The sequence below is a fragment of the Schistocerca cancellata genome, chromosome 2, assembly GCF_023864275.1.
Source record: "Schistocerca cancellata isolate TAMUIC-IGC-003103 chromosome 2, iqSchCanc2.1, whole genome shotgun sequence".
NCBI lineage: Eukaryota > Metazoa > Arthropoda > Insecta > Orthoptera > Acrididae > Schistocerca > Schistocerca cancellata.
The window spans coordinates 935,651,571-935,677,623 of NC_064627.1; the positions used below are offsets into that span (position 1 = coordinate 935,651,571).

The 26,053-nt window shown below is 38.0% G+C and overlaps 1 protein-coding gene across 1 annotated transcript in view; it reads right to left on the reverse strand.

Moving 5' to 3' along the window:
* Window positions 1–26,053, reverse strand: part of LOC126162900 (transcription initiation factor TFIID subunit 7) — a 75,244-nt gene that overhangs the window by 18,553 nt on the left and 30,638 nt on the right. Inside the window, exon 5 of the mRNA XM_049919708.1 lies at window positions 22,466–22,602. Within this exon, the coding sequence (XP_049775665.1) occupies window positions 22,466–22,602 (137 nt within the window). The remainder of the gene's footprint in view (window positions 1–22,465; window positions 22,603–26,053) is intronic.

The following is a 26,053-nucleotide window of genomic DNA, read 5'->3' on the forward strand; positions in this document are numbered from 1 at the left end:
ATTGGTTTGCAACAGCTACAATGGCAGCTTGTCTCCATTCTGCGTGTCTTTAAGCTTTTCTCTTCATTTCTTTATAGGTGTTACATCCCACATCTTTCAAGATTTGATCCATGTACCTCAGCCGTGGTCTTCCTCTTGGTCTTTTTACCTCGACATATCCCTCTATGGTTGTGTTCAGGAGTCCTTTATGTCTTAATAGATGGCCTGTAAATTGCACTCTTCTTTTAACAATGAAACTCCAGAAGCTTCTCTTCTCACCTGCTCTTTCCAGAAACACTTCGTTTGTGACCTTGTCAATACATTTTATTTTGAGCATGCGTCTATAGCACCACATTTCAAAAGAATTTAGCTTCTGGTCTTCCTCTGTCCCGAGAGTCCATGTTTCACACCCATAGCATGCCACACTCCACACATATGATTTCAAAAATATTTTCCTGATTTCAAGGCTGATGCTCTTAGATGTTAAGATGTTTTTCTTCTTGTTAAAAGCAGCCTTTGCTTGAGCAATTCTACTTCTCACTTCTGCCTTGCTCCTTCCATCCCTGGTAATATTACTGCCCAGATAAGTAAATTTATCAACTTGTTCAAGCAGTTCATTACCTACATGAACTTGGACTTTCACTTGATCTTTTTTGTCGCACGCCATTACTTTTGTTTTTGCTTTATTAAAGTCTCATATTATATTCTTCCCCCATAACTTTATCCATTCTATTCAGTAGAACTACAAGATCTTTTTCACTTTCAGCCAGGACAGCTACATCATCGGCATATCTCATCATATCTATTCGTTGCTCCATTAAGATTATATGTATACCTTTGCCTATATTTGCACTGTTCTTGTTTTTGATTGCTATTTGGATTGGGCCTGGAAACACCAAGTCCGTTTACTTTCACACTAAGCTCATGTTCCAAATGTTTTCCTGATGAATTCCACACTAAATTCATAAGTGCTGTTTTTAGCCTTGCAGTATGCTATAGTTATTTGCAATAAAATTAAACTCACAAGAACTCAGGCACTATACACTTACAAAAAGAAACTTGCTAATAACACACTTTATCCCACAAATGCCATAAACTAGACCCCTGACCCAGGGTTCTGGGTGACTTTTCTAAACTGTATCCCTTTCACTTGCACTCTCCAGTCCTCTTTTTTCATCACTCTTCCTTCCCACTCAACTCTTGCACCAGAAGAAGGAGCCACTGGTTCTGATATCTTATAAAAGTTAAATCCTTTTTTGTGTGTGTGTGTGTTCCCATGTCACCATTTGATAGTAGATTTTTTTATCTGCTCATTTACATTAAGTTAATTGTTGAATATTTTTGCCAGCCACCTGATTCTGCTGTGACAATTCTAGAGTCATTCACAGGTCAGTAGTCCATAAATACCCAGATAATGCACTGCTAGTTGGGGTCGACTAACCTAACCTGGTATAGACTAGGATTTCTATGGATTCATAGCGGGGATACAGACAGACAGTCATAGGGGAAGTACTCTTGATCATGTTCTCCGAAAACTTGCATAAGCAGTTAGTTCCCCAGTTCACATGCAACGGAAATATCTTACACCTTGTAGCTGAAAATAGGCTGGATGCTATCAACAATGTCAGTACAAGAACGGGGATTAGCAATCATGATGTCATTATAGCAACTGTGGTTACAAAAGTTAAAAAATCTGTCAAGAAGACTAGGAGAGTATTTCTGCTAGAAAGAGCAGATAAGAAGTTGTTAGCATCTTGTTAAGACAGCGAACTGACATCACTTAGTTCCAGTAAGATGGAAATAGAGAAATTATGGGCACAGTTTAAGGAGGTTGTAAATCATGGTCTAGAGAATTACATGCCTAGTAAATGTATTAATATAGACTTGGGAGAGCCAGCCCTGACAAAACTCTACCATCTGGTGAGCAAGATGTATGAGACAGGTGAAATACCCTCAGACTTCAAGAAGAATATAATAATTCCAATCCAAAACAAAGCAGGTGCTGACAGATGTAAAAATTACAAGACTTACATATTAGGGATGGTATAGCCACCATTGTTGTGCCCCTCTCATCTTTTTCTTTCTCCTCTCCATCATAGCTTCGAATTTTACCATTCTATTTCTCTTCCTCTAACCTATCTACCTCTTCTATATCTCTTTCACCCCATTCTATTGCCTTATGTCTCTGCTTGATGAGAATAACTCACAAGCTGCAAGAATATAACGAGAAAATTCCCAACTAGCAATAGGACTGACATTCATAAAAGAAAAATATGTTTACTTTCATATACATAGTCATTACTATTATTATTATTATTATTATTATTATTATTATTGATTGTTATAATTATTTTTTGATTGTTATAATTATCATTGTACTACTTTTATAATCTCTATTTTTTTTCTTTAACAATAATACTGTATAACCTGTTATATGTCCTTAATGTTCTGTAGAAACTGAAATTTGTTGAATCTGACTATGCCTGGTTAGGTGTAAGAGAGGGCCTGAAGGCCCTAATCTTGCCAGGTAAAATAAATGCATAAATAAATAAAAGTACCGAACTATCAGTTTAATAAGCCATGGCTGCGAAATAACACGAATTCTCTACAGATGAATGAAAAAACTGGTAGAAGCCGACTTCAGGGAAGATCAGTTTGGATTCCGTAGAAATGTTGGAACACGTGAGGCAATACTGACCCTACGACTTATCTTAGAGAACAGATTAAGGAAAGGCAAGCCTACATTTCTAGCATTTGTAGACTTAGAGAAAGCTTTTGACAATATTGATTGGAATATTCTGTTTCATATTCTGAAGGTGGCAGGGGTAAAATACAGGGAGCGAAAGGCTATTTACAATTTGTACAGAAACCAGAGGGCAGTTATAAGAGTCGAGGGGCAGGAAAGGGAAGCAGTGGTCAGGAAGGGAGTGAGACAGGGTTGTAGCCTATCCCCAATGTTATTCAATCTGTATATTGAGCAAGCAGTAAAGGAAACAAAAGAAAAATAATAAATAATAAAAACTTTGAGGTTCGCCGATGACATTGTAATTCTGTCAGAGACAGCAAAGGACCTGGAAGAGCAGCCGAACGGAATGGACAGTCTTGAAAGGAGGATATAAGGTGAACATCAACAAAAGCAAAACGAGGATAATGGAATGTAGTCGAATTAAATCGGGTGATGCTGCGGGAATTAGAATAGGAAATGAGACGCTTAAAGTAGTAAATGAGTTTTGCTATTTGGGGAGCAAATATAACTGATGATGGTCGAAGTAGAGAGGATATAAAATGTAGACTGGCAATGGCAAGGAAAGCATTTCTGAGGAAGAGAAATTTGTTAACCTCGAGTATAGATTTAAGTGTCAGGAAGCCGTTTCTGAAAGTATTTGTACGGAGTGTAGCCATGTATGGAAGTGAAACGTGGACGATAAATAGTTTAGACAAGAAGAGAATAGAAGCTTTCGAAATGTGGTGCTACAGAAGAATAATGAAGATTAGATGGGTAGATCACATAACTAATAAGGAAGTATTGAACAGAATTGGGAAGAAGAGAAATTTGTGGCACAACTTGACTATAAGAAGGGATCAGTTGGTAGGACATATTCTGAGGCATCATCAAGGGATCACCAATTTAGTATTGGAGGGCAGTGTGGAGGGTAAAAATCTTAGAGGGAGACCAAGAGACGAATACACTAAACAGATTCAGAAGGATGTAGGTTGCAGTAGGTACTGGGAGATGAAGAAGCTTGCGCAGGATAGAGTAGCATGGAGAGCAGCATCTAACCAGTCTCTGGACTGAAGACCACAACAACAACAACAAAAACAACAACAACAACAAAGAGATTCGGAAACTGCGAAGCAAGCAGAGACAGTTGCACTCTCAGTTCAAAAGAGAATGCACAAACAGTGACAAGCAAAGGATAGTACAGATTTGTGCATCTGTGAAAAAATCCATGCGCAAAGCATACGACGACTACCACAATCATACCTTAGCTAACAATCTGGCAGAGAACACCAGAAAATTCTGGTCCTACATAAAATCACTAAGTGTATCCAAGGCTTCCATCCAGTCACTTGCTGACCAGTCTGGTGTGGCAGTTGAGGACAGCAAAACAAAAGCTGAAGTTTTAAATTTCACATTCAAGAAATCGTTCAAGCAGGAGGAAAGAATAAACATACCATAGAGACAGAACTGAAGGAGTTGATAACAAATAAGTCACCAGGTCTGGATGGTATACCAATTCGGTTTTGCAAAGAGTGCTCTACAGCATTGGGCCCTTACTTACTTGCATTTATCGTAAATCTCTCACCCAGCACAAAGTCCCAAACGGCTAGAAAAAATCATAGGTGACTCCTGCATACAAAAGGGGCAAGAGAATGGACCCACAAAATTACAGACCAATATCCCTAACATTGGTTTGCTGCAGAATCCCAGAAATTTCTCTCATTTCGAATACAATAAATTTTCTTGAGACTGAGAAGCTTATGTCCACAAATCAGCATGGTTTTAGAACGCATTACTCATGCAAAAGTCAGCCTACCCTTTTCTCACGCGTATACCACAAACTATGAATACATGGCAACAGGCAGATTCCATATTTCTAGATTTTTTGGAAAGCATTTGACACAGTATAGTGATTCGAGAATTTCTGTGTAAATTCTAGAACCACTCAGCTTTCTACCATCTTGAACACACAATATTCTGGATATGAGTGTGGGATGGTAGAATCCTACCTACTGCGCGTCACATGTTTCTGTGTGCAGGTTTAAAATCGTCACAGGAAGAAAGTAGACACGGCGGACGAAAGGCACTGACAAGTACCTGTCAGGCAATCCACAGATGTTTAGTGAGTGTGTAAGGAAGAACCATGGAGTTTATATGCAGCTCTGTGCTTATTAGGTCATTGACTATTGTTATTAAAACAAAGACAGTTGACAAAGAACTCTAGGAAACTCTTGACATAACCTTGCAAGACTTATTTTCTTATTTATGTTAAGAAAAGTTATGGTATCACAGCCAACTTTCTTTTAACTGTAATTCAATTTGTTTCTGACATTTGACTGTACGAGAGACATACCGGAAGTTATATATTTATGTTGAAAGTGAGAGTTTTATCGTGTATGAAAGTCAAATACATCGTTAACTGACAAAAAGCAAAGTTTGTTTGTCTACTTATTTCATAAGTAGAAAGAGTCTAGAAATCTCTGTACCTAGCATTATTCGATGAAGAAAAAGTCAAGAGGGTTTCCAGTAGCCGGCAATCCAGTAAAGAAGAGTGACTGCAAATTCCAAGTAAGTCACCTCTTATAGAAGTGGAGGGTGGTTTGGAGGAATAAACCAAAATAACCCAGATTCACACTCACATTTTAAGTCGGAAATGTTAGAACATGGCGACTTTTGTGAAAGGAATGAGAAAACAGGAATTTTAAGTCAAAAACAAGAAAAGAAGCTGTTACATGTAGCCATAGCAACCAAACATAATAAGACAATGGAATTACTCTGAGAAACCGGAATATGTTCAGGTATCCAATAGAGCTAAATTTAAATGGAAAAACAGTGAAGAAATTAAAAATTCACAATGATAAAAACAGTAAAGAAGATTTCAACGTATTTGTCTAATAAGAAGTATGCGTAGAACGCTTCAACCAAGAATATTCAGTATACAGCTCTTACACACATCGCAGGGATGCAGACGCGGAAACCAACATACATCTGATGCCTCCGGCACCAGCTGCTATTATTCAACGGTGTTGGCCTGCCTAGACATCCACTCACCTACGCAATGTGAATTCTACGCTGGGTGAGCATGAAACAAAACTTGATTACTTTAGTATGAAGTTGTAGAAGATACTGTTGAGTGAACTTTTATTGTGTAATTATCATATTTGAAGTTAGTTTTAAATGCTTAAAAGAGCTAAGGCATATAAAAGTGTGGAAAATATGCAACAGGTTGGGGAAACTCAAGACCCAGCTATGGCCATGAAAATTGGCAAAGAAGTGCCTGACCTGGCTGAGTTGATAAATTTAATCAAAGCTCAGAGTCTTAAGTTAAACTCATCAAACTCTCAATTAAATGCCCAGAGTGTGACTCTAAGTAAAGAACTAGACTTAGTACATTCTCAGTTAAATACCCAGAGTGAAGCTTTAAATGCTGAGCGAAACTCTAAATATTCAAAAGACAAATTTAGGTTTGCTACAAGCCAAAGTCAACTCTTAAAGCAAAGAATTTAGTAATCTATGCGAAGGCATGGGTGCTTTGAAGACTGAGTTTGAGGCAATAAGTAATAAAGTAGAGAATTTAAAAGTAGATTTAAAGAACGAGTTGACAAATTCTTTGACCACTCATATAAATCATGTGTTTACTGACCTTAGTCAGAAACAGAGTAACACTTTTCAAGATTCATCGAAAAGGTTAGAACTTAACATTGAGAGCAAATGTAACAATGTAGAATCCGAACTTACTGAAAAGTTAGGATCTTTTGAAAACATGTGTGATGTTAAGTATAATGATTTAAGGCAGGGGTTGAATAATTTGAAAGATAGTGTAGATAAGCAGAATAAATTAATGCCAGTCATTTAATCGCAAATTACAGGTGTCAATACATGGGAAGATAATGTAGAAAGAAATTTCAAAAGAAAATAGCTAATTCTGATATCATAAATGTAATCAGTTTGGAGGAACAATTTGGTAAAATTATAGATCGAAAGGTTACCGAGAGAATAACATCCGGAAACATATTGCCTATTCCTTCTTCCAAACTTAATGATATCAGGAAGGGTATGGACGACCTGTGGAGAGAATTTAAGCTTATCCAAGATAAAGTAGAAAAAAGGGTAGCTTCACCTAATGTGGTATTAACTAGTGAAGCAGTGTCTGATTTGCAATGGGTAGCTAATTCAGAGTTATCTAGACAATTCCCTAAATTTAAGCTGGGCGGGGATGTACATTCGACCCATTTCTTAAAAAGATTTAACCAAGCTTTATCAAAAATTGGGAAGATTCCAAGAAGATCGAATTTGCTTTGGGGTACCTTCAAGGGAAAGCCTCAGAATGTAGAACAGTAAATATTGATGATTTTTCCTCTTGGGGAGACTTTCAAAAGAAATTTAAAGAGAAGTACTAATCTGCCAGTGCTCAAGAAAAGTTAATATCAGATCTATGGGAACCAGAATACTATAATAATAGTTGGGGTACTATAAGGAAATATTTCGATTGGCATTTAACATGAGCAAAGTATTTAGATAAAGCAATGGAAGAAGAACGATTAGTACATGTTTTAATTAGACGATTGCCAATCTATGCGAGAAAAGATTTCTTGTGTAGTGGTTGGAAAACGATAGAAGAGTTGTTGTCTTTTGTTGACACGCTTGATGCAACAAGTAAGAACCACAACAAAACTTTACACCAAAGTGAAAGTTCAAACTACAAAAGAAATAGCAGAAATAATTTTAAAAAGCATGAGGCAAACTTAGCAAAAGTATACCAGTACAGTAAGAAGAGTTGTAAAGACAACTGTCAAAAGAAACATCCACCTTCAAATTTAGATCCGGTAGCTTCTCAAGAATTTGCACTGAGTAACCATAAAACCCAGAATGAGACTGTAGTATCTCGTTTCGGTAATCAACTGGTAATTAGTAGTAATGAGGAAAACATTATTCGATCTGGATCCGGGGCCAGGGCCCAGGTCATGGAAATACATTAGAAGTATGTTAACTTTACACACAAAGGAATGGTTGCTGCTTGAAGAACCAAGCTTAGCTACTAATAACCCACAACCTATAATAGCAGTGACAGTGGAAACTTCCGAGGTTAACATATTTATAGATTCGGAGAGTGAGGTATCACTCGTCTCAAGCACATTTTTTAACTCGATACAGAATAAACAGCACTTACCGTTATTGCCAGTGACTGGAGTATACATAATCAGGGTAATGGGAACAAAAAGTAAACTTGTAAAATATGAAATTCAAGTGAACTGTAGTATTGGACATACGTTATTTCGTCAAATGCTGTTAATAGTAGAAAATATTAATAGAGATGTACTGTTTGCTTTATATTGGTTGTTAGAGTTTAAAGTCATCTTAAACTTTGACAAGCATCTTCCTTGTTATGGCAGAGGGGACAGTAGATGCTGGACACCATTTGTAATAAATAGGCACACTGAGGACAAAAAAATTGAGTGTCAGTGTCTACGATGAACAGCTACAGCAAAATTATCACCAAAAATCGATAATGTGGATCAACTGATATACAAGACAAAGTTAATGAATCCCTAATATTAACCGAGCAACAAAGACGAGATTTGTATAAAATTTTAATGGAGTATGAAATGGTGTTTTCCAATTGTCCGGGTAACATCAGTGACTATATCTGTAAGTCCAAAATCAAAGATGACACTCCTGTAACCAATACCAGTGAGTTTGAAGGAAGAAGTTTGGGATGAGATTAACAAAATGATTGATAATAATAGTGTAGAATGAAGTTCCACTGTAATGAATAATCCTCTGGTCATGGTGAAGAAAGCTACAGGCGGGGTACGATTAGTCTTAGATGCTTGTACATTAAGTCGACATACAGAAACAGAGAGAGATCAACCGATTAATATCGACGAATTGTGATCCAAGTTTGAAAAGGCAAGATTTTTTAGTAAAATGGACTTGACCGTGCGATATTGGCAGATAAAATTACATCCACAATCCAAAAAGTGTACAGCCTTTTTGTTTGATGGAAAATCTTATCATTTCACTGTATTCACATTCGGACTTAATATCACTGTGTCTGTATTTACATGTGCATTAGATGAAGTAATAGGGAGAGACTTACTGAAGGATCTGATAATATACGTAGACGATATATTAATAATATCGGCTACTGGGAAAGACCATTGTCTAACTGTGTGCAAGACTCTGAAAAAATTTAAAGAAAAAGGTATTATGGTGAAGCTGTCTAAATCATTTTTCGCGCGCCAAGAACTTAAGTTCTTAGGTCATATTATAGGGGTAAAGGGAATTAGACTGGACCCTGAATGAATAAGAGCTACAGTATGTACAAGGGCAAGAGTTAAATGACATGAGAATTTTAAGTTTATTAAGAAAGGGAGTACCGTGGACCTGGGATCAAGGTGCAAATGATGTGTTTGAAAATGTTAAAAAAAGCACTTGTTGAGCTACCCATATTACATCATCCAGATACGGGCGAACCATTTAAATTTTCAACAGATGCATCTGCTTGCGGTGTTGCTGCCGAACTTTTCCAAGGAGAATGGGACCCAAGTAATGTAGAACACAGAACCATAGATTTTGCTAGCCGTAGCCTACATAAGGACGAACTAAATTACACAGCTACCAATAAGGAACTATTGGTGATTGTGTGGAGTAATCAAAAGTTTCAAACTCTAGTACAGAGATCATAAATCCATATTTATACAGATCATCAAGCTTTATCCTTTCTGATGAGTAGTCAATTACTACACAGTATGTTGCTCCAATGGATGCTTTTCCTACAGGAATACGATATTAAGATATGATATGTAAAAAGGTTCAGAAAATATTTTACCCAATGCTTTCTTGAGGCTACCCATAGGAACGGAAGAACTGAAATGTACGGAAGGTCCTGGCATTATTTTTGCCATTAATTTTATGTCAGCAGAATATCCGAACATCATTGTAAAGGAAATGGCTCAAAGAATAATAGGGAATATCCATCATGATCCTTATTTCACAGAAATATTTTCTGTGTGTATCCAGAACTCGTTACCTCCTAATCAATTAGGAAAGGGGAAAATTATAGATCATACCTTGTTTTGGAGAGACAGCGTAACATCACATCATTGGCAGTTATGTATTCCGAAGGCAATGGAAGAAGACCTCGTGTGGTACGTTCACACAGGATATGGACGCTTCAGAATCAAAAAATGTACATCTCATATGAATAAGTTTTATTATTTCAAGAAACTATGTAATCAAATAGCATCTTTGATTAGAACCTGTGAAACTTGCCAGGAAGAAAAAGAATAATACTCATGTGAAATACAGAATGTATCCTATTATTCCTAAGTCATTACACAACCTCACAGCAGTGGATTTTTTTCGGCCAATTTCACAAGGAAAGGGAGGAGTGTCATATTTTGGTTATCATAGAATTCTGGTCAAAATATGTTAAACTATATCCCATTAAAAGAGCAAATATGCAGACGGTTCTACACTGTTCAATAATACTTTCAAGAAGTACGTAAACCAAGCGGTTTCTTATGGATAACGGACCACAATTTGTGAGTAACAAATTTAGAGAATTCCTAACATGAGAAAGTATTCAATGAGTGTTAATATCCAATTATAACCCAACATCAAATCTGTGTGAATGAGTAATGAAGGAAACGAAAATTACCTCGTACTTACCGCCATGAAAAACGTACTTCGTGGGCAATAAAAATTAAGGACTTTGAACTTATCCTAAATGAATTACCCCATTTATCGACTGGGTTGACACCTTTAGAAGTTATAGGCAAACCTTATTTAGGAGAACCTCTACGTGATTTAATTGGCCTGAACAATCTAGTGCCTATTACAAAGTAAATCAGTAAATAGTTTCTAAGGATTTCATTGAAAAGGCACTACAAAGAGTAAGTAAGCATAACAAAAAGGCTGTTGAACCTCAGTATCAAGTAGATGACCTGGTTCTTATAAGACAACATCTTCACAGCTCGACTCATAATTTTTTCCAAAAATACGAGGGCAGTTCAATAAGTAATGCAACACATTTTTTTTCTGAAACAGGGGTTGTTTTATTCAGCATTGAAATACACCAGGTTATTCCCCAATCTTTTAGCTACACAACACTATTTTTCAACGTAATCTCCATTCAATTCTACGGCCTTACGCCACCTTGAAATGAGGGCCTGTATGCCTGCACAGTACCATTCCACTGGTCGATGTCGGAGCCAACGTCGTACTGCATCAATAACTTCTTCATCATCCGTGTAGTGCCTCCCACGGATTGCGCCCTTCATTGGGCCAAACATATGGAAATCCGACGGTGCGAGATCGGGGCTGTAGGGTGCATGAGGAAGAACAGTCCACTGAAGTTTTGTGAGCTCCTCTCGGGTGCGAAGACTTGTGTGAGGTCTTGCGTTGTCATGAAGGAGAAGTTCATTCAGATTTTTGTGCCTACGAACACGCTGAAGTCGTTTCTTCAATTTCTGAAGAGTAGCACAATACACTTCAGAGTTGATCGTTTGACCATGGGGAAGGACATCGAACAGAATAACCCCTTCAGCGTCCCAGAAGACTGTAACCATGACTTTACCCGCTGAGGGTATGGCTTTAAACTTTTTCTTAGTAGGGGAGTGGGTGTGGCGCCACTCCATTGATTGCCGTTTTGTTTCAGGTTCGAAGTGATGAACCCATGTTTCATCGCCTGTAACAATCTTTGACAAGAAATTGTCACCCTCAGCCACATGACGAGCAAGCAATTCCACACAGATGGTTCTCCTTTGCTCTTTATGGTGTTCGGTTAGACAACGAGGGACCCAGCGGGAACAAACCTTTGAATATCCCAACTGGTGAACAATTGTGACAGCACTACCAACAGAGATGTCAAGTTGAGCACTGAGTTGTTTGATGGTGATCCGTCGATCATCTCGAACGAGTGTGTTCGCACGCTCCGTCATTGCAGGAGTCACAGCTGTGCACGGCCGGCCCGCACGCGGGAGATCAGACAGTCTTGCTTGACCTTGCGGCGATGATGACACACGCTTTGCCCAACGACTCACCGTGCTTTTGTCCACTGCCAGATCACCGTAGACATTCTGCAAGCGCCTATGAATATCTGAGATGCCCTGGTTTTCCGCCAAAAGAAACTCGATCACTGCCTGTTGTTTGCAACGCACATCCGTTACAGACGCCATTTTAACAGCTCCGTACAGCACTGCCACCTGTCGGAAGTCAATGAAACTATACGAGACGAAGCGGGAATGCTTGAAAATATTCCACAAGAAATTTCCGGTTTTTTCAACCAAAATTGGCCGAGAAAAAAATGTGTTGCATTACTTATTGAACTGCCCTCGTATGAGGGACCATACTGGGTACAAACGGTGATCCATACTTAGACGTTATTTTTAGTAGATCTCACAACTGGATTAGAGAAGGGAAAATACAATGTAAAGCCCCCAGCGACGGATGTTAACATTCTGAGTTAACAGACAGAGTAATGACCCTTGGATTCCAAGTTGCCTTCGGTGTTATAGTTTTCCTGCACTGAATTCCTTTAAAATCTAGAACTATCCTGTAATCTTATTGCTTAGAAAAACGGATATGACTATAAAATAGAGAACAACTTAAGAGAATCACAGAAAAAAGTGATATCTAGACGAAATAAACTGGATAGAGTATTATATTTGTGGAAAATATAATATGATGTGACTAGCTGAACAACTGTTAAGCCGTAGTGTATAGATTTTCTATTTTGTATAGTATTTTATACCTTTTATGAGATATGATATAGATGGGAGGGTTTGTATGATTTTTTAAAGGGGTGGGTATTTTAGCTAAAAGCATGATTTACAAGAACAGATAAATCTTGGCTATACAAAACTCACATCACACCTTTCAAACAACCCTCACAAACAAGTGTGCCTGATTTTTCATCATTTGCCGTTTCCATAGGGTTGCTAGGATTTCCTTCGGGGACCTCAAAGGGTGAAAGTGGTACAAGTCCGTTCTGTAGGGGACGATTTAACACCAGACCTCCTCCGGCGTCTCACTCAAATACCTGAGGGGTAGGGATCCTAGGAAAGGGGGTTGGAAGAGTTTCCTTTCTTTGGGGCTATCTTCTTCGATCCTTGCATCCGCATCTATTTTTTCATTTTCTTACTTCTCATTTGAGGACCTGTCTATTTTTCTGTCTTTTCATATTCACAAACTTCTATCGCTGAAGTCCTTCCTTATTTCCATGTTTACTAGAAACCTAAATCTTATCTTTAGATAAGAAGGACAAAATATCAGACAATATGAACACACATCCACATATCGCAGGAGAAGGGGACAGTATTGTGACAAAAGTCACAAATTTTATAGGGATTATTCTGGGGAGTGTGAATTCTATGAACGCCTAGCATTATTATGTTTCGTGGAAATAAATGGGTGTCAAAAGAACACTTTCATTTCGTCTAGAATTCCTCCAAGCCACAAATAATGAAAGTAGAACGTACTAGGAAAAAGGTAGTACAAAAGATACAAATAGAAAATAGATTACTCATGTGTCATTAGCACCTGAAGTTAACGATTGAAAAAAAGGGAAATAAAGAAAAGAAAAAAGGGTCCTCACAATTCCTAAATATTAGTAAAACTGACTAAAACCATGAGTAAATGCTCATGTCTTAGCAACAAAGTAAAATAAGAAAAGAGTAGAGAAACAATAAGCGAAAGATTGTTTAAGAGAGGACAGAGAATCATTATTGAAAGGAAAGATATGTATATAAACATATGTAAAAAATGTATATTGTTAAGATGTGAAATGTTATTATGACTGCTATTATTTGCATAATGATTACGTATAAAGTATTGCGTGTTCGATCTGAGGTGGGAGATATGTAGTGATTCGAGAATTTCCGTGTAAATTCTAGAACCACTCCGTCTTTCACCGTCTCGAACACACGATATTCTGGATACGAATGTGGGATGGTAGAATCCTACCTACAGCGCGTCACATGTTTGTGTGTGCAGGTTTTAAATCAGTCACAGGAAGAAGGTAGACGCGGCGGACAAATGGCACCGACAAGTACCTGTCGGGCAATCCATTTATGTTTAGTGAGTGTGTAAGGAAGAACCATGGAGTTTATATGCAGCTCTGTGCTTATTGGGTCACTGACTATTGTTATTAAAACAATGACAGTTGACAAAGAACTCTTGGAAACTCTTATTTTCTGATTTATGTTAAGAAAAGTTATGGTATCAAAGCCAACTTTCTTTTAACTGTAATTCAAATTGTTTTTGACATTTGACTGTATGAGAGACTTGTTGGAAGTTATATATTTATGTTGAAAGTGAGAGTTTTATTGTGTATGAAAGTCAAATACATCGTTAATTGACGAAGAGCAAAGTTTGTTTGTCTACTTATTTCATAAGTAGAAAGAGTCTAAAAATTCCTGTACCTAGCATTATTCGGCAGAGAAGAAGTCAAGAGGGTTTCCAGCAGCTGGCTATCCAGCAAAGAAGAGAGGCTGCAAATTTCAAGAAGGTCACCTCGTAAAGAAGTGGAAGGTGGTTTGGGGTAATAAACCAAAATAACCTAGATTCACACTCACACTTTAAGGGGAAGTTTACTATCTTTTGGTTCAAAAATTTAATTTTTTTAAAATTGCATTTTTGGATCCATAAAATTGTTTAGAATCTGCCCCTGAAACAGCTTTTCTGAATACAGAATGGAAATGTTTGTTATTCGCAGTTGAACAAAAAATGCACCTTCCTGAAACCGGCCTTTTTCATGCAGCAGTTTTTTTCGGGAATTGCGACTTTGTAGCCATGAAAAATTATTCTGTGTGCTTGCCCATGTCTAAAGCTGATAAAGTGATCAAGGAGCTTACGACATGTTACAGCTTGGCAATAGGACGGCATTCCAATTTGGTGGAACAGATGAAGAAGGCAATTTGGGCAACGTATTTCCACAAGTGTTCAACAGATGACCACTCACAACACCAAAATTGTCCGGCTGGGGAAACTAGCTGGTGCAAATGGCGTATTGCAGAGGCTACCGGACATCTGGATGAATATCAACACGACCAGCCGCACATGAGTAGGAAAAAGAAACCTGTAATGTTCAGATACAGCACTGGTAGTGTCCTGCTTGACTGTACTGCTTGAATGATTGTGATCAGGTCAGATTAAAGGAGGACAATGAAGAAATTCAGGGGTGGGCTGCTAGGTTTGTTACTGGTAGGTTCAAACAACATGGAAGTGTTACAGAGATGCTTCAGGATCTCAAATGGAAATCTCTGGAGGAAAGGCAACACTCTTTTCAAGGAACACTATTGTGAAAATTTAGAAAACCAGCATCTGAAGCTCACTGCATAATGATTCTGTTGCTTCCAACATACATTGTGCGTAAGGACCACGAATATAACATACGAGAAATTATGGCTCATGCAGAGGAATACTGCCAATCGTTTTTCCCTCTTTCTACCTGTGGGTGGAACAGGAAAGGAAATGACTAGTAGTGATATGGGGTACCCTTTACGACATGCCATACGATGGACTGTGTATATTTAGATGTAGATATAATTCTAGCAGTTACATCTAAATCTACAACTACATCTACACACACCTGTCTCTGATGAACATTCGTCATTGAGGACAACATACTGGGTTCTATAACTTAAGAGTTCAAGCCACTCATATCTGTCAACCTAGTCCATACGCTTGTACCTTTAACAGCCTGCAATAGGGGACCATGTCAAATGCACTTGGGAAATCTAGAAATATGGAATCCGCCTGTTACCCATCATCCATAGTTTGCAGTATATCATGTGAGAAAAGGGCAAGCTGAGTTTGCAAGAGTTATGCACTGTAAAATCTTGTTGATTTGTGGATAGTTCGCAGTATATCGTGTGAGAAAAGGGCAACCTGAGTTTGCAAGAGTTATGCACTGTAAAACTTTGTTTATTTGTGGACAAACTTCTCAGCCCCAAGAAAATTTATTATATTTGAACTGAGACTATGTTCAAGGATTCTGCAGCAAACCGATTTTAGGGATATCTTCTTTTTTAAACAGTGATATATGTAACTTTCGTTTGTTGTTATGCTGATGGCACAACACTTCCTTTCCAACACAAACTGAATAGATTTAGCAGTCTTAGGTGGAGGGAGATACCATCAGATTTTGGTAGTACATCACTTTTTCAAGGCCATCATGGCCTCCGTCAGGTCAGCCATTTTAATTATCGGGGATGTGATTCACATACAGGTATGATGAAGATGTGGGAAGAAAGCAGCAAAATTTGGAAACATATATGGGATGATAAACAGGTACTTTAGAGGCAAGGCACAAAAAATAATAGGGCTGAAGTTTTATAAAGTAATGACCATCCTCACATTACTCTACAGAAGTGAGTAGTGTGTCATTTAAAAAACAACAAGCAGCCGAAATGAGATTTCTTAGAACTGTGAAAGGTTGCACCGGAGGATGCAGATTTATTTAATCGTATGGTGATTTTATACAATATACAGTTGATATAAGGCAAATGATTTTATATAATATACATATGATATTAGACAAGATTAAACCTTAAAGTCCGTGTTTTTCAACCACTTAATTAAGCTGGGTGTGAGAGTGAACAAGTCTTCGGGAATTCCAGGGTATGAATGAAGTGGACAGCGTTGGACTAAATGTTCAATTGTCTGGTCTTCTTGATTACATTCACACACTGGTGAACTGATCAAGCCCCATTTATACCTGAAGTACCTATAACAACCATGTCCAGTCCTTAACCACCTTTTGGCTTCTTTGTGGGATCAAGGTGATGGGCTCTAGTTCTCAATGTTTTTGTTGACCATTCATGCTTCCAGCTTTCATTTAGATCAAAACCATCCGCGATGAGTTGTCCAGCAGTAACACTTGCTGGTCTTCTTGATCGCAATCGTTGCTGTGGTAGATGACAGAATTCCTGGTGCAGTGGTAGAGAGGGTGAGGCAGGGATTTTCTTGGCCTCCCTCAGTAGAGCTTGTTTCCGCCTTAAGTGAGGTGAAGGGATGTGACTCAGTACAGGTAACCAGTGGCAGGGGGTTGATTTGATGGAACCAGTAATGCAGCACATTGTGTCATTAAGTTTTGTGTCTACCTTCTTCACATGTACACTTTCCAACCAGGCAAGTGCACAGTACTTGGCAGCAGAGTACACAAGACTGATGCCAGTTAAACGTAGACAGTCAGCAGGGGTTCCCCACTGAGCTTATGTAGTATGTTGTTCCTTGCAGCAGCTTTATGAGAAAGCTTGGTGACGTGCTCTTTGTAGCTCAGGGTTCTATCTAGAGTGATTCCGAGATATTCTGGGAAAGGATTGTACCTCAACGTTTGTCCATTGAGTAGAACTCTTGGTTTGTAGTTTGCAGCACGATTCGCTAGATGGAAACAAGAAACTTCAGTTTTTGATGTGCTCGGGATCAATCTACAAGTCTTAAAGAAAATTGACATCTTCTCCAGATCCTCCATAAGAATTCGTTCACCATCTTCGAAATTACTGCTCTGTGCTACCAGTGCGATGTCATCAGCATAGATGAATTTAGTTCATATTGTGGTTGGTAAATCACTAATGTATAAATTGAATGGTGATGGGACTAAAACAGATCCCTGTGGTAGTCCATTATTTAGTTTCCATTTGTGGCTTGACCTGCCTAGAAACACTTCAAATTGCCTTTCAGGATGCAGATTAAGAAACTGTGATATTAGTACATAACTAAACAATTTACTGTAGAAACAAAAGTGAAGACAACAGTAGAAAATTGAGTGAACATTCTGACAAAATGAACAGTTGCAGACCACCTCACAAAGTCAAAAATTATGATCCAGTAAGCTGAAGAAGTATGAGAAAGCCACAAAAGTGATGAGCACCATGACAAGCAAATACCTTATACTCTAAATGCAGAAGAGAAGGAAGAAGTCAGCGTACAATGCAGCAGTAGAAACAGGAAAATGTGTGATATCATTTCCGAGTATACTGAGACAAGGGTGAGAAATTAATTATAAAATTTAAATTTTAACTGAGGCAGGGATTTTATTTTCTCTTGAGCCTGGCCCAGTAAACAGCCACACTTTCAAGATGTGACTTTTGCTGTAAACTACACAAGAGTTTCCATGATTTCTCTGGGTTGGTGGTTTGGCTTGGAAACTGGGAACTGACAAGTTGGTTTTTCCTAATCCATCTAAAAGTGAGGTTTATGGGTAGAGAGGGTGCGGGGATTCACATTGGAAGCTAAATGTAATGATCCAAATCTGCTAGACTGGCTTAGCTGTTAGAGACAATCCCTGGTTGTCAGATTTTGTCCCCCACAGTTTAAGTAGGAAATTAACATAAGAAGTTTTGGCAGGATGCAGCACTTTCCAGAAGAGTGTTATTATCGAAGACACGAAATATCTAATAGATATGCCTTTATGCTGCTCCCAACAATGAAAGGGAAAAGGGCCTGTATATTTAAAATAATTTCAGAGTTTCTTGGACCTTGCAAAATCTAGAAGTCTGCCAGGAACACAACTAGATGTAGGATGCACGTTGTGGGGCCTGGGGAGGGGAGGAGAGAGGGGACGGCTGAGGAAATGTTTAAGTGTTACATATTTCAAGTTGGGAATGAGGGACCCACAGTGATTGATGAAGTTACTGTGCCAAAAACAATAGCTTAAAATAGTAGCTAATGGGAGGTTGTGTTTGAGGAGGGTGTCACATTTGGCAAGGAGTAATTAAAACTAATAAATGACATTTGTTTCTATGGAAATTGAGGTATTGTGTTTTTGAGTGATTTCTGACCTATTTACTTTGAACTATGTTGCTGCTTTGTCTTTCTGGACATTCACCAGCTGCAACATAGCTGCAAATACAAACAGTGATCCAGGTACTATCACATGTTTTTTTTTTTCTTTTTTTTCTTTTTTTTCCAGTCTTTTATCACAACATACATGGTGTAGTGCATGGTGTAGAACAGATCTGAAGCTGGTCATTACTGACTGAAAATGGTCATCGTTGAAGGACTTTATATTGTGACCAAAGACAGAAACAATAATAATAATAATAATAATAAATAATAAAAAACATTTCTGGGCACTAGTTGCATAAGCTCCAAGGGACTATTTGGACCAGTGTACAAAGTATTAACAGCATGAGTTCACCAGTCCAATGGCTGGATATTGCAACCTTTCTGAATGGAGTTAAATTTTTACATGGCATTTATAGTTGGTGTTGGAATATTGATGTGCTGGAATAGTGACAATATGAAGTCAGTTTTGCTGGCTAGATCAAGACTGGTGACTGTTTGGAAAGTGTAACAGTGCATGAATTAATCCGAGTTCAGAGATACACCTTTGCTGGATAATCGAATATGCTGCACAGGACTATGAGAACATGGATTATGGCTACAGCCATGAGTGATATTTTGTGTGATCCCATAATACCTCTGAGGACAAGTAAGCAGAACAGATATCAGGGACAGCTGTTAATTACCAATGCACTCTACGTCTGAGGGACTAGGTGAGGAAATGCTGCGATTCCACCTTTATAGCAAGAGGTTGACAAAACATAAAATGTGAAAGAAATATACAAGAAATTTCAACTTCAACGACAGTGAGGAAGAGAATGATGACAGTTACAGAAGCAACTGTGCACTGCAAAAAAAGGTGACAAATTCAAATGTTCCTTTGGATTACATCGATTCATGACATTAACACTAGTTCATTATTATTATTATTATTATTATTATTATTATTATTATTATTTCTTTACTTTCTCAGACGTTAAGTCTGGTTAAAAATGGAAAGTGACGCGGACCTTGATCAAGCGTCACTTCCTTTTAACTGTACGGTATATGTTATATTGCATTTAGGAACTTTCGGGTCATTGAACATGTATCAATAATTACGGATTTCTGTAATTGTATATATAAGTTTGGATGTAGCTGTATTGCATTGATGTACTGGTGGATATTGTGTGGTATGACTCCTGTAGTTGATAGTATAATTGGTATAATGTCAATTTTATCCTGATGCCACATGTCCTTGACTTCCTCAGCCAGTTGGATGTATTTTTCAATTTTTTCTCCCGTTTTCTTTTGTATATTTGTTGTATTGGGTATGGATATTTCGATTAGTTGTGTTAATTTCTTCTTTTTATTGGTGAGTATGATGTCAGGTTTGTTATGTGGTGTTGTTTTATCTGTTATAATGGTTCTGTTCCAGTATAATTTGTATTCATCATTCTCCAGTACATTTTGTGGTGCGTACTTGTATGTGGGAACGTGTTGTTTTATAAGTTTATGTTGTAAGGCAAGCTGTTGATGTATTATTTTTGCTACATTGTCATGTCTTCTGGGGTATTCTGTATTTGCTAGTATTGTACATCCACTTGTGATGTGATCTACTGTTTCTATTTGTTGTTTGCAAGGTCTGCATTTATCTGTTGTTTGGATATTAAGTGTGGTTTTCCAGTTTTCCATTACTATGTTTAGGAACTGTATCAATTTAGGATCTACTTTGTATATTTCGAATATCTGTAGTAACCAAGAGTGGGGTACACTATCAAAAGCTTTTTGGTAATTGGTAATCAATGTATGCGTAGTGTAGTGACCTTTGTTTAGTTTTAGCTTGATATGTCACCTCTGTATCTATATCAGTTGCTCTTTACATCCTCGTGCTCCTTTGCAGCAGCCTTTTTGTTCTTCATTTATAATTTTGTTCTGTGTTGTATGTGTCATTAATTTCTGTGTAATGACTGAATTTAATATTTTGTAGATTGTTGGTAGGCATGTTATGGGTCGATATTTAGCTGGGTTTGCTGTGTCTGTTTGATCTTTAGGTTTCAGATAGGTTATTCCATGTGTAAGTGTATCAGTGAATGTGTATGGGTCTGCAATGTAACTGTTAAATAATTTAGTTAGATGTGAATGTGTTGAGGTGAACTTCTTTAGCCAGAAATTTGCTATTTTATCATTTCCAGGGGCTTTCCAATTGTGCGTAGAATTAATTGCTCGGGTGACTTCATGTTGCAAAATTATCACTTCAGGCATTTGTGGTATCATCTTGTATGAGTCTGTTTCTGCTTGTATCCACCATGCATGCCTGTTATGTTTTACCGGGTTTGACCATATGTTGCTCCAGAAGTGTTCCATGTCTGTTATGTTTGGTGGATTGTCTATTTTAATGTGTGTGTTATCTATTGTTTGGTAAAATCTCTTTTGGTTTGTGTTGAATGTTTGGTTTTGTTTCCTTCTATTTTCACTTTTTTTGTATCTTCTAAGTCGTTTGGCCAATGCTTGTAATTTCTGCTGCTTTTCATCTAATTGCTCTATTGCTTCTTGCTGTGAGATTTTACCTAACCTTTTTCGTTTTTTGTCTGATATTTCATTTCTTATAAATTGTGTTAGCTGTCCGATGTCTTTTCTCAGTTTTTCTATTCTGATCTGTGGCCTGTGTTGCCATGCTGGTTTTGTGGGTTTCTTCTGTGTGTTGGTTGGTTCTGATCTCTGCCTAGTGTGTATATTTAGTGTAGTGAGTGCTCCTACATAAACCAGTAGTTGTAACTCTTCCATAGTTGTGTTTTCATTTATTTTGTTGTGTATGATTGTGTTGATAGTTGTCATTGTTGTTTCGACTTGTGGGTTATTTGGTGGTCTATGCAAGAATGGTCTAATGTCTGTATTTGTGTCTTTGTATTCTATATATGTCAGCTGAAATTTTTCTTCTATATCTAACATGTGTGTCACTTCGTGTTCTATTTGTGCTTGTTCTGGTGGCTGTCTTAAGATGTCTTTTCCTCTGATTGTTTAATTGACACGTTTTGTTCTTTCTTTGTTTTCGCTGGGATGATTGAGTCCGTTATTGTATTTTCTTCTTCTTCTGATTGCACATTATTTTGTTCTAGCATTTGTTGTACTTGTTGTTTGATGTTTTCTAATTCAGACTGGGGTATCCTGTTATTTTTTATTATTACACGGATCTGATCAGCTAGTCGTCGTTCTGTTAAAAATTGTAATTCCGGGTATCTGGTAATAAATGTTGTGTATACTTGTGATCTGTATCCAGTTGTATTGGTTCCTAGGTTTGGTGCTTGGTAGTAACAGAACATGAGGTGTCGATTAACTTCATCTGACCATCTCATCCTCTGTCTTTGTTTTCCTTCTAGGGTGGTTGCAGGAAGCATATCCTGCAAAACACCTCCATTTGGATTTAAATCATTTTTCAGTTGGCTAGCAGTGTCGTTACCATTGTGGGCGGGCATAGGGTTCAAGCGTCGTCCCTGACCATGACGGCGCTTGTCCGAGGCTTCTTTAGTTCTGTCCTGAACCAAGTAATCACACTAAAAGGGGGGTTAGCCCTATTAGTGGTTTGTTCTTTTCGTCGCCTTTTACGACTGGCAGAACATACCGGAGGCCTATTCTTTTCCCGGGCCTCCACGGGAATTATTATTATTATTATTATTATTATTATTATTTCTTTCTATTCTCAGACGTTATGTCTGGTCAAAAATGGACAGTGACGCGGACCTTGATCAAGCGTCACTTCCTTTTAACTGTACGGTATATGTTATATTGCATTTAGGAACTTTCGGGTCATTGAACATGTATCAATAATTACAGATTTTTGTAGTTGTATATATATGTTTGGATGTAGCTGTATTGCATTGATGTACTGGTGGATATTGTGAGGTATGACTCCTGTTGTATTCATCATTCTCCATTATTATTATTATTATTATTATTATTATTATTATTATTATCATTATTATTATTATTTACCTGCAATGATGTAGAGTCAGACATATGACTGTCATCAGCAGAAGGTCTACTTGTCTCTTCTTCAAATTCTGTGACATTTATTTTTGTTTCTTCCTCTTCTGAGTCACTCACAGCCTCACCAAATATTTCATGCTCAGCTAGGGCAAAAAAGGTAATTACAGAAAATTCCTGAATTCTATAGCATTATGATGGGAATCTACAAAGTTCAATCACTGAAATGCAGACCTGTTGGGTGATATGAACTTTTGCAAACATAAATTGTTACACAAAACCAATCCTAAAGCACTTACATATTTTTTCTGACGTGTTTTCTGGATGGAGACACTGAAACATGTGACTAAATGACTAGTGATAGCAAAAATCATTTCCCATCATAATTTTTCATATACCATACAATATTAACAAATAATGCGGCTTTGTTCAAACTATTTATATACAAAATTTTATCTAGTGTAAGTAAAGCCATCACCAATCTAAAGATTGTTTTGAACACCACTGGTCCTGTTGGAAGTGATATGCCTTTGCCTTCCTCCAACTTTTGAGCTGATTTCATCAGCTAGTTATGGGAGGTCCTACAGTTTAACGTAGTTCAAATGGCTCAAAGCACTATGGGACTTAACATCTGAGGTCATCAGTTCCCTAGACTTAGAACTACTTAAACCTAACTAACCTAAGAACATCACACAGATCCATGCCCAAGGCAGGATTCGAACCTGCGACCGTAGCAGCAGTGTGGTTCCAGACTGAAGTGCCTAGAACTGCTCCACTACAGCAGCCGGCATTTAACGTAGATTCTGAACCACAGTGTAACTCTCAATTTTTCGCATCAACAAACATTGCCAGAGGTGAAAGAAGTGGTAACTGACTGATAAAAATTCTAGGACTGATTGAGGGTCAAACCAGAGATCTTTGCACTTGTATTCTGGCACTTTACCACTGAGCCACTCAAATCCTCTACTGAAAAAGTAAGTTCTTGTGCTACGCAACATCCAAAAAAAGCACCCAGTCACCCTTTGCTCCTATTAACGTCCATTTAAAAGATGATAAACTGAAGAACTAGATACTAAATTTTGCCTGTCAAGGTTGATTTTCATAAAAATGTACTACAGTTCCTCTTTTCAACTGTAGCACAGATAAGACAGACAGGTACTCTCTCTACTTGCACAGTTTATTGCAGATCCACACTGACCTACCAGAGAGAATTCATGAGACCCAGAAGTATATACATAGCAGTGCCTAGATTAGTGCTGAATTTATTGTCTATTGGAAAGCCTTCAAAACAGTTCTGCACTGCCACCTACAAAACAAACTATGTCTTTGTGGATCACCTGATCATGTATGTATCTGGACTGAAGTTCCCAATCAAAGAACAGTCAATACACGGTTATGTGAAGACACTGTCAGAAAAAGTAGTAAAAGTGACCACAAGTGTGATAGACTTGTTACTATTCACAATATAATCATTACATAAATGGTGTGATACATAACTAGCTCTCTACTGTAGTTTATAAACAATCCAACTGCAACAAGCAAATCACAAAATCTGCAAACTGTTGCAAATGCAGAGATATCTGCAACTGATCAAATCTTAATGCAAAGACCGGCAACTGATCTCCAGAAATAAATGTAATGAACTATAGAAAGTGAGCTGAAACAAATGACATTTTATTGCATGATTAAGAGGTAATCATTGGAACTGATTACAACTGTAAATGTATACATCCAGAGCAATTTAGAATGGAACACTCACAAGTTGATGTGAAGGCAGATTGAGGACAGAGATTCAGTTGGAAGAGTGCCTCGTGAAGTTCCTATTTTTAATATTGTCCATCAGCGTGGAATCCTTACCAAACTATTGAGAGGTGTGGGGTAAATTAAAGAAGAATTATACAATTTGTCACATGTTTATTGGGCCAGCATGAGTCTGGCCTAAATAATCATCAGTTCCAGTGTTGGGAACTACAGGAAAGATAATGAATTTTAAGAGTAAACCTGTGTGTCATTCACGGAAAGCAATCAACTACCTGTTTAAAACCACAATAGGATTTCTTACCTTTTGAAAGCTATAACAGATTTACTCAATTGTTGAATTTGTAATTATTAAATGTTTATTTCAATATACTCCAGAATATTGTGATTCAGCTGAGGCAAACCGATTCCTCATTACCCACTACTCAGAGATCCAAAGGGTTTCCTCTCTCCCTTCCAACAGGCTCCTTGCTAAAGTAATCATACACCACAGTTACCCAAGGCTGCTGGTTAGTAAGGGCCACAGCATGTTATGACAAAATGAAAGTTATCATCAAAAGGAGAAAGGTATGTATCTGTTCTGTGATATTCCAAAGAAAAAGATAAGCCAAGGTGATAGTATAAAAATTGGAAACAGCATTGCCCTAATATGGGTGTTTAGTTTGACAATATCACACTGCTTGCTAACTTAAAAGTTTATGACGTCAGAAACGTATTTGGTGAACAACTCATGCAGCCAATTATATCTTTGTTTGTGTGTTTGTTGGGCAATGATAATCTGACACTTAACATAGCTGAAACAAGGTTTTACGCAAAAATGATACACTTCAAATATAATTAATATGTAGTTAACAGGGCAGTTGGAAACTGATAACCTTGGTACTAAGTGCCATAAGCTCTATATATAAAAACACAGGGCAGTCCAAGTGTTAAATACACCGCTGGCCATTCCAACTGCAACACTGTGAAGGCAGCATGCAACAAACGTCAAACTGGCATGTACTGAACTATCTGCTTCCACATGTAAATGATCAGCATTTCAGCACAGCTACACATAACAGATGGGAGTAATGCCATCTACATCCCATATATGACTCAGAAATTATATCCGAATGGTTTCTGTGAGAAGAGAACCATTAACCAACAGATGTCAGAATTCTCTAATGGCAGGATTGTGATCTGAGAGCCTGTAATATAACAGGATACCTAAAAAAAAATCCACTCCAGGAGCAAAGACATAAAAAAAAATTAATGAAAGGTGCAAGCTTTTGGAGTCAGTGGCTCCTACTTCTGGCAGAACGGTTGAAGAGGGATGGAGGATAATGACTGATGAGGTGTAGGAAATGGGGACAATTATGGTAAAGTCACCCAAAACCCCAGATCAGGGGAGACTTACAGGACAGGTTGAGAAAGAAAGACTATTGTGGGGGACTGCACCGAAAGAGATTTGCACCGGCCATGTTAACTGGCAAAATACACTCCTGGAAATTGAAATAAGAACACCGTGAATTCATTGTCCCAGGAAGGGGAAACTTTATTGACACATTCCTGGGGTCAGATACATCACATGATCACACTGACAGAACCACAGGCACATAGACACAGGCAACAGAGCATGCACAATGTCGGCACTAGTACAGTGTATATCCACCTTTCGCAGCAATGCAGGCTGCTATTCTCCCATGGAGACGATCGTAGAGATGCTGGATGTAGTCCTGTGGAACGGCTTGCCATGCCATTTCCACCTGGCGCCTCAGTTGGACCGGCGTTCGTGCTGGACGTGCAGACCGCGTGAGACGACGCTTCATCCAATCCCAAACATGCTCAATGGGGGACAGA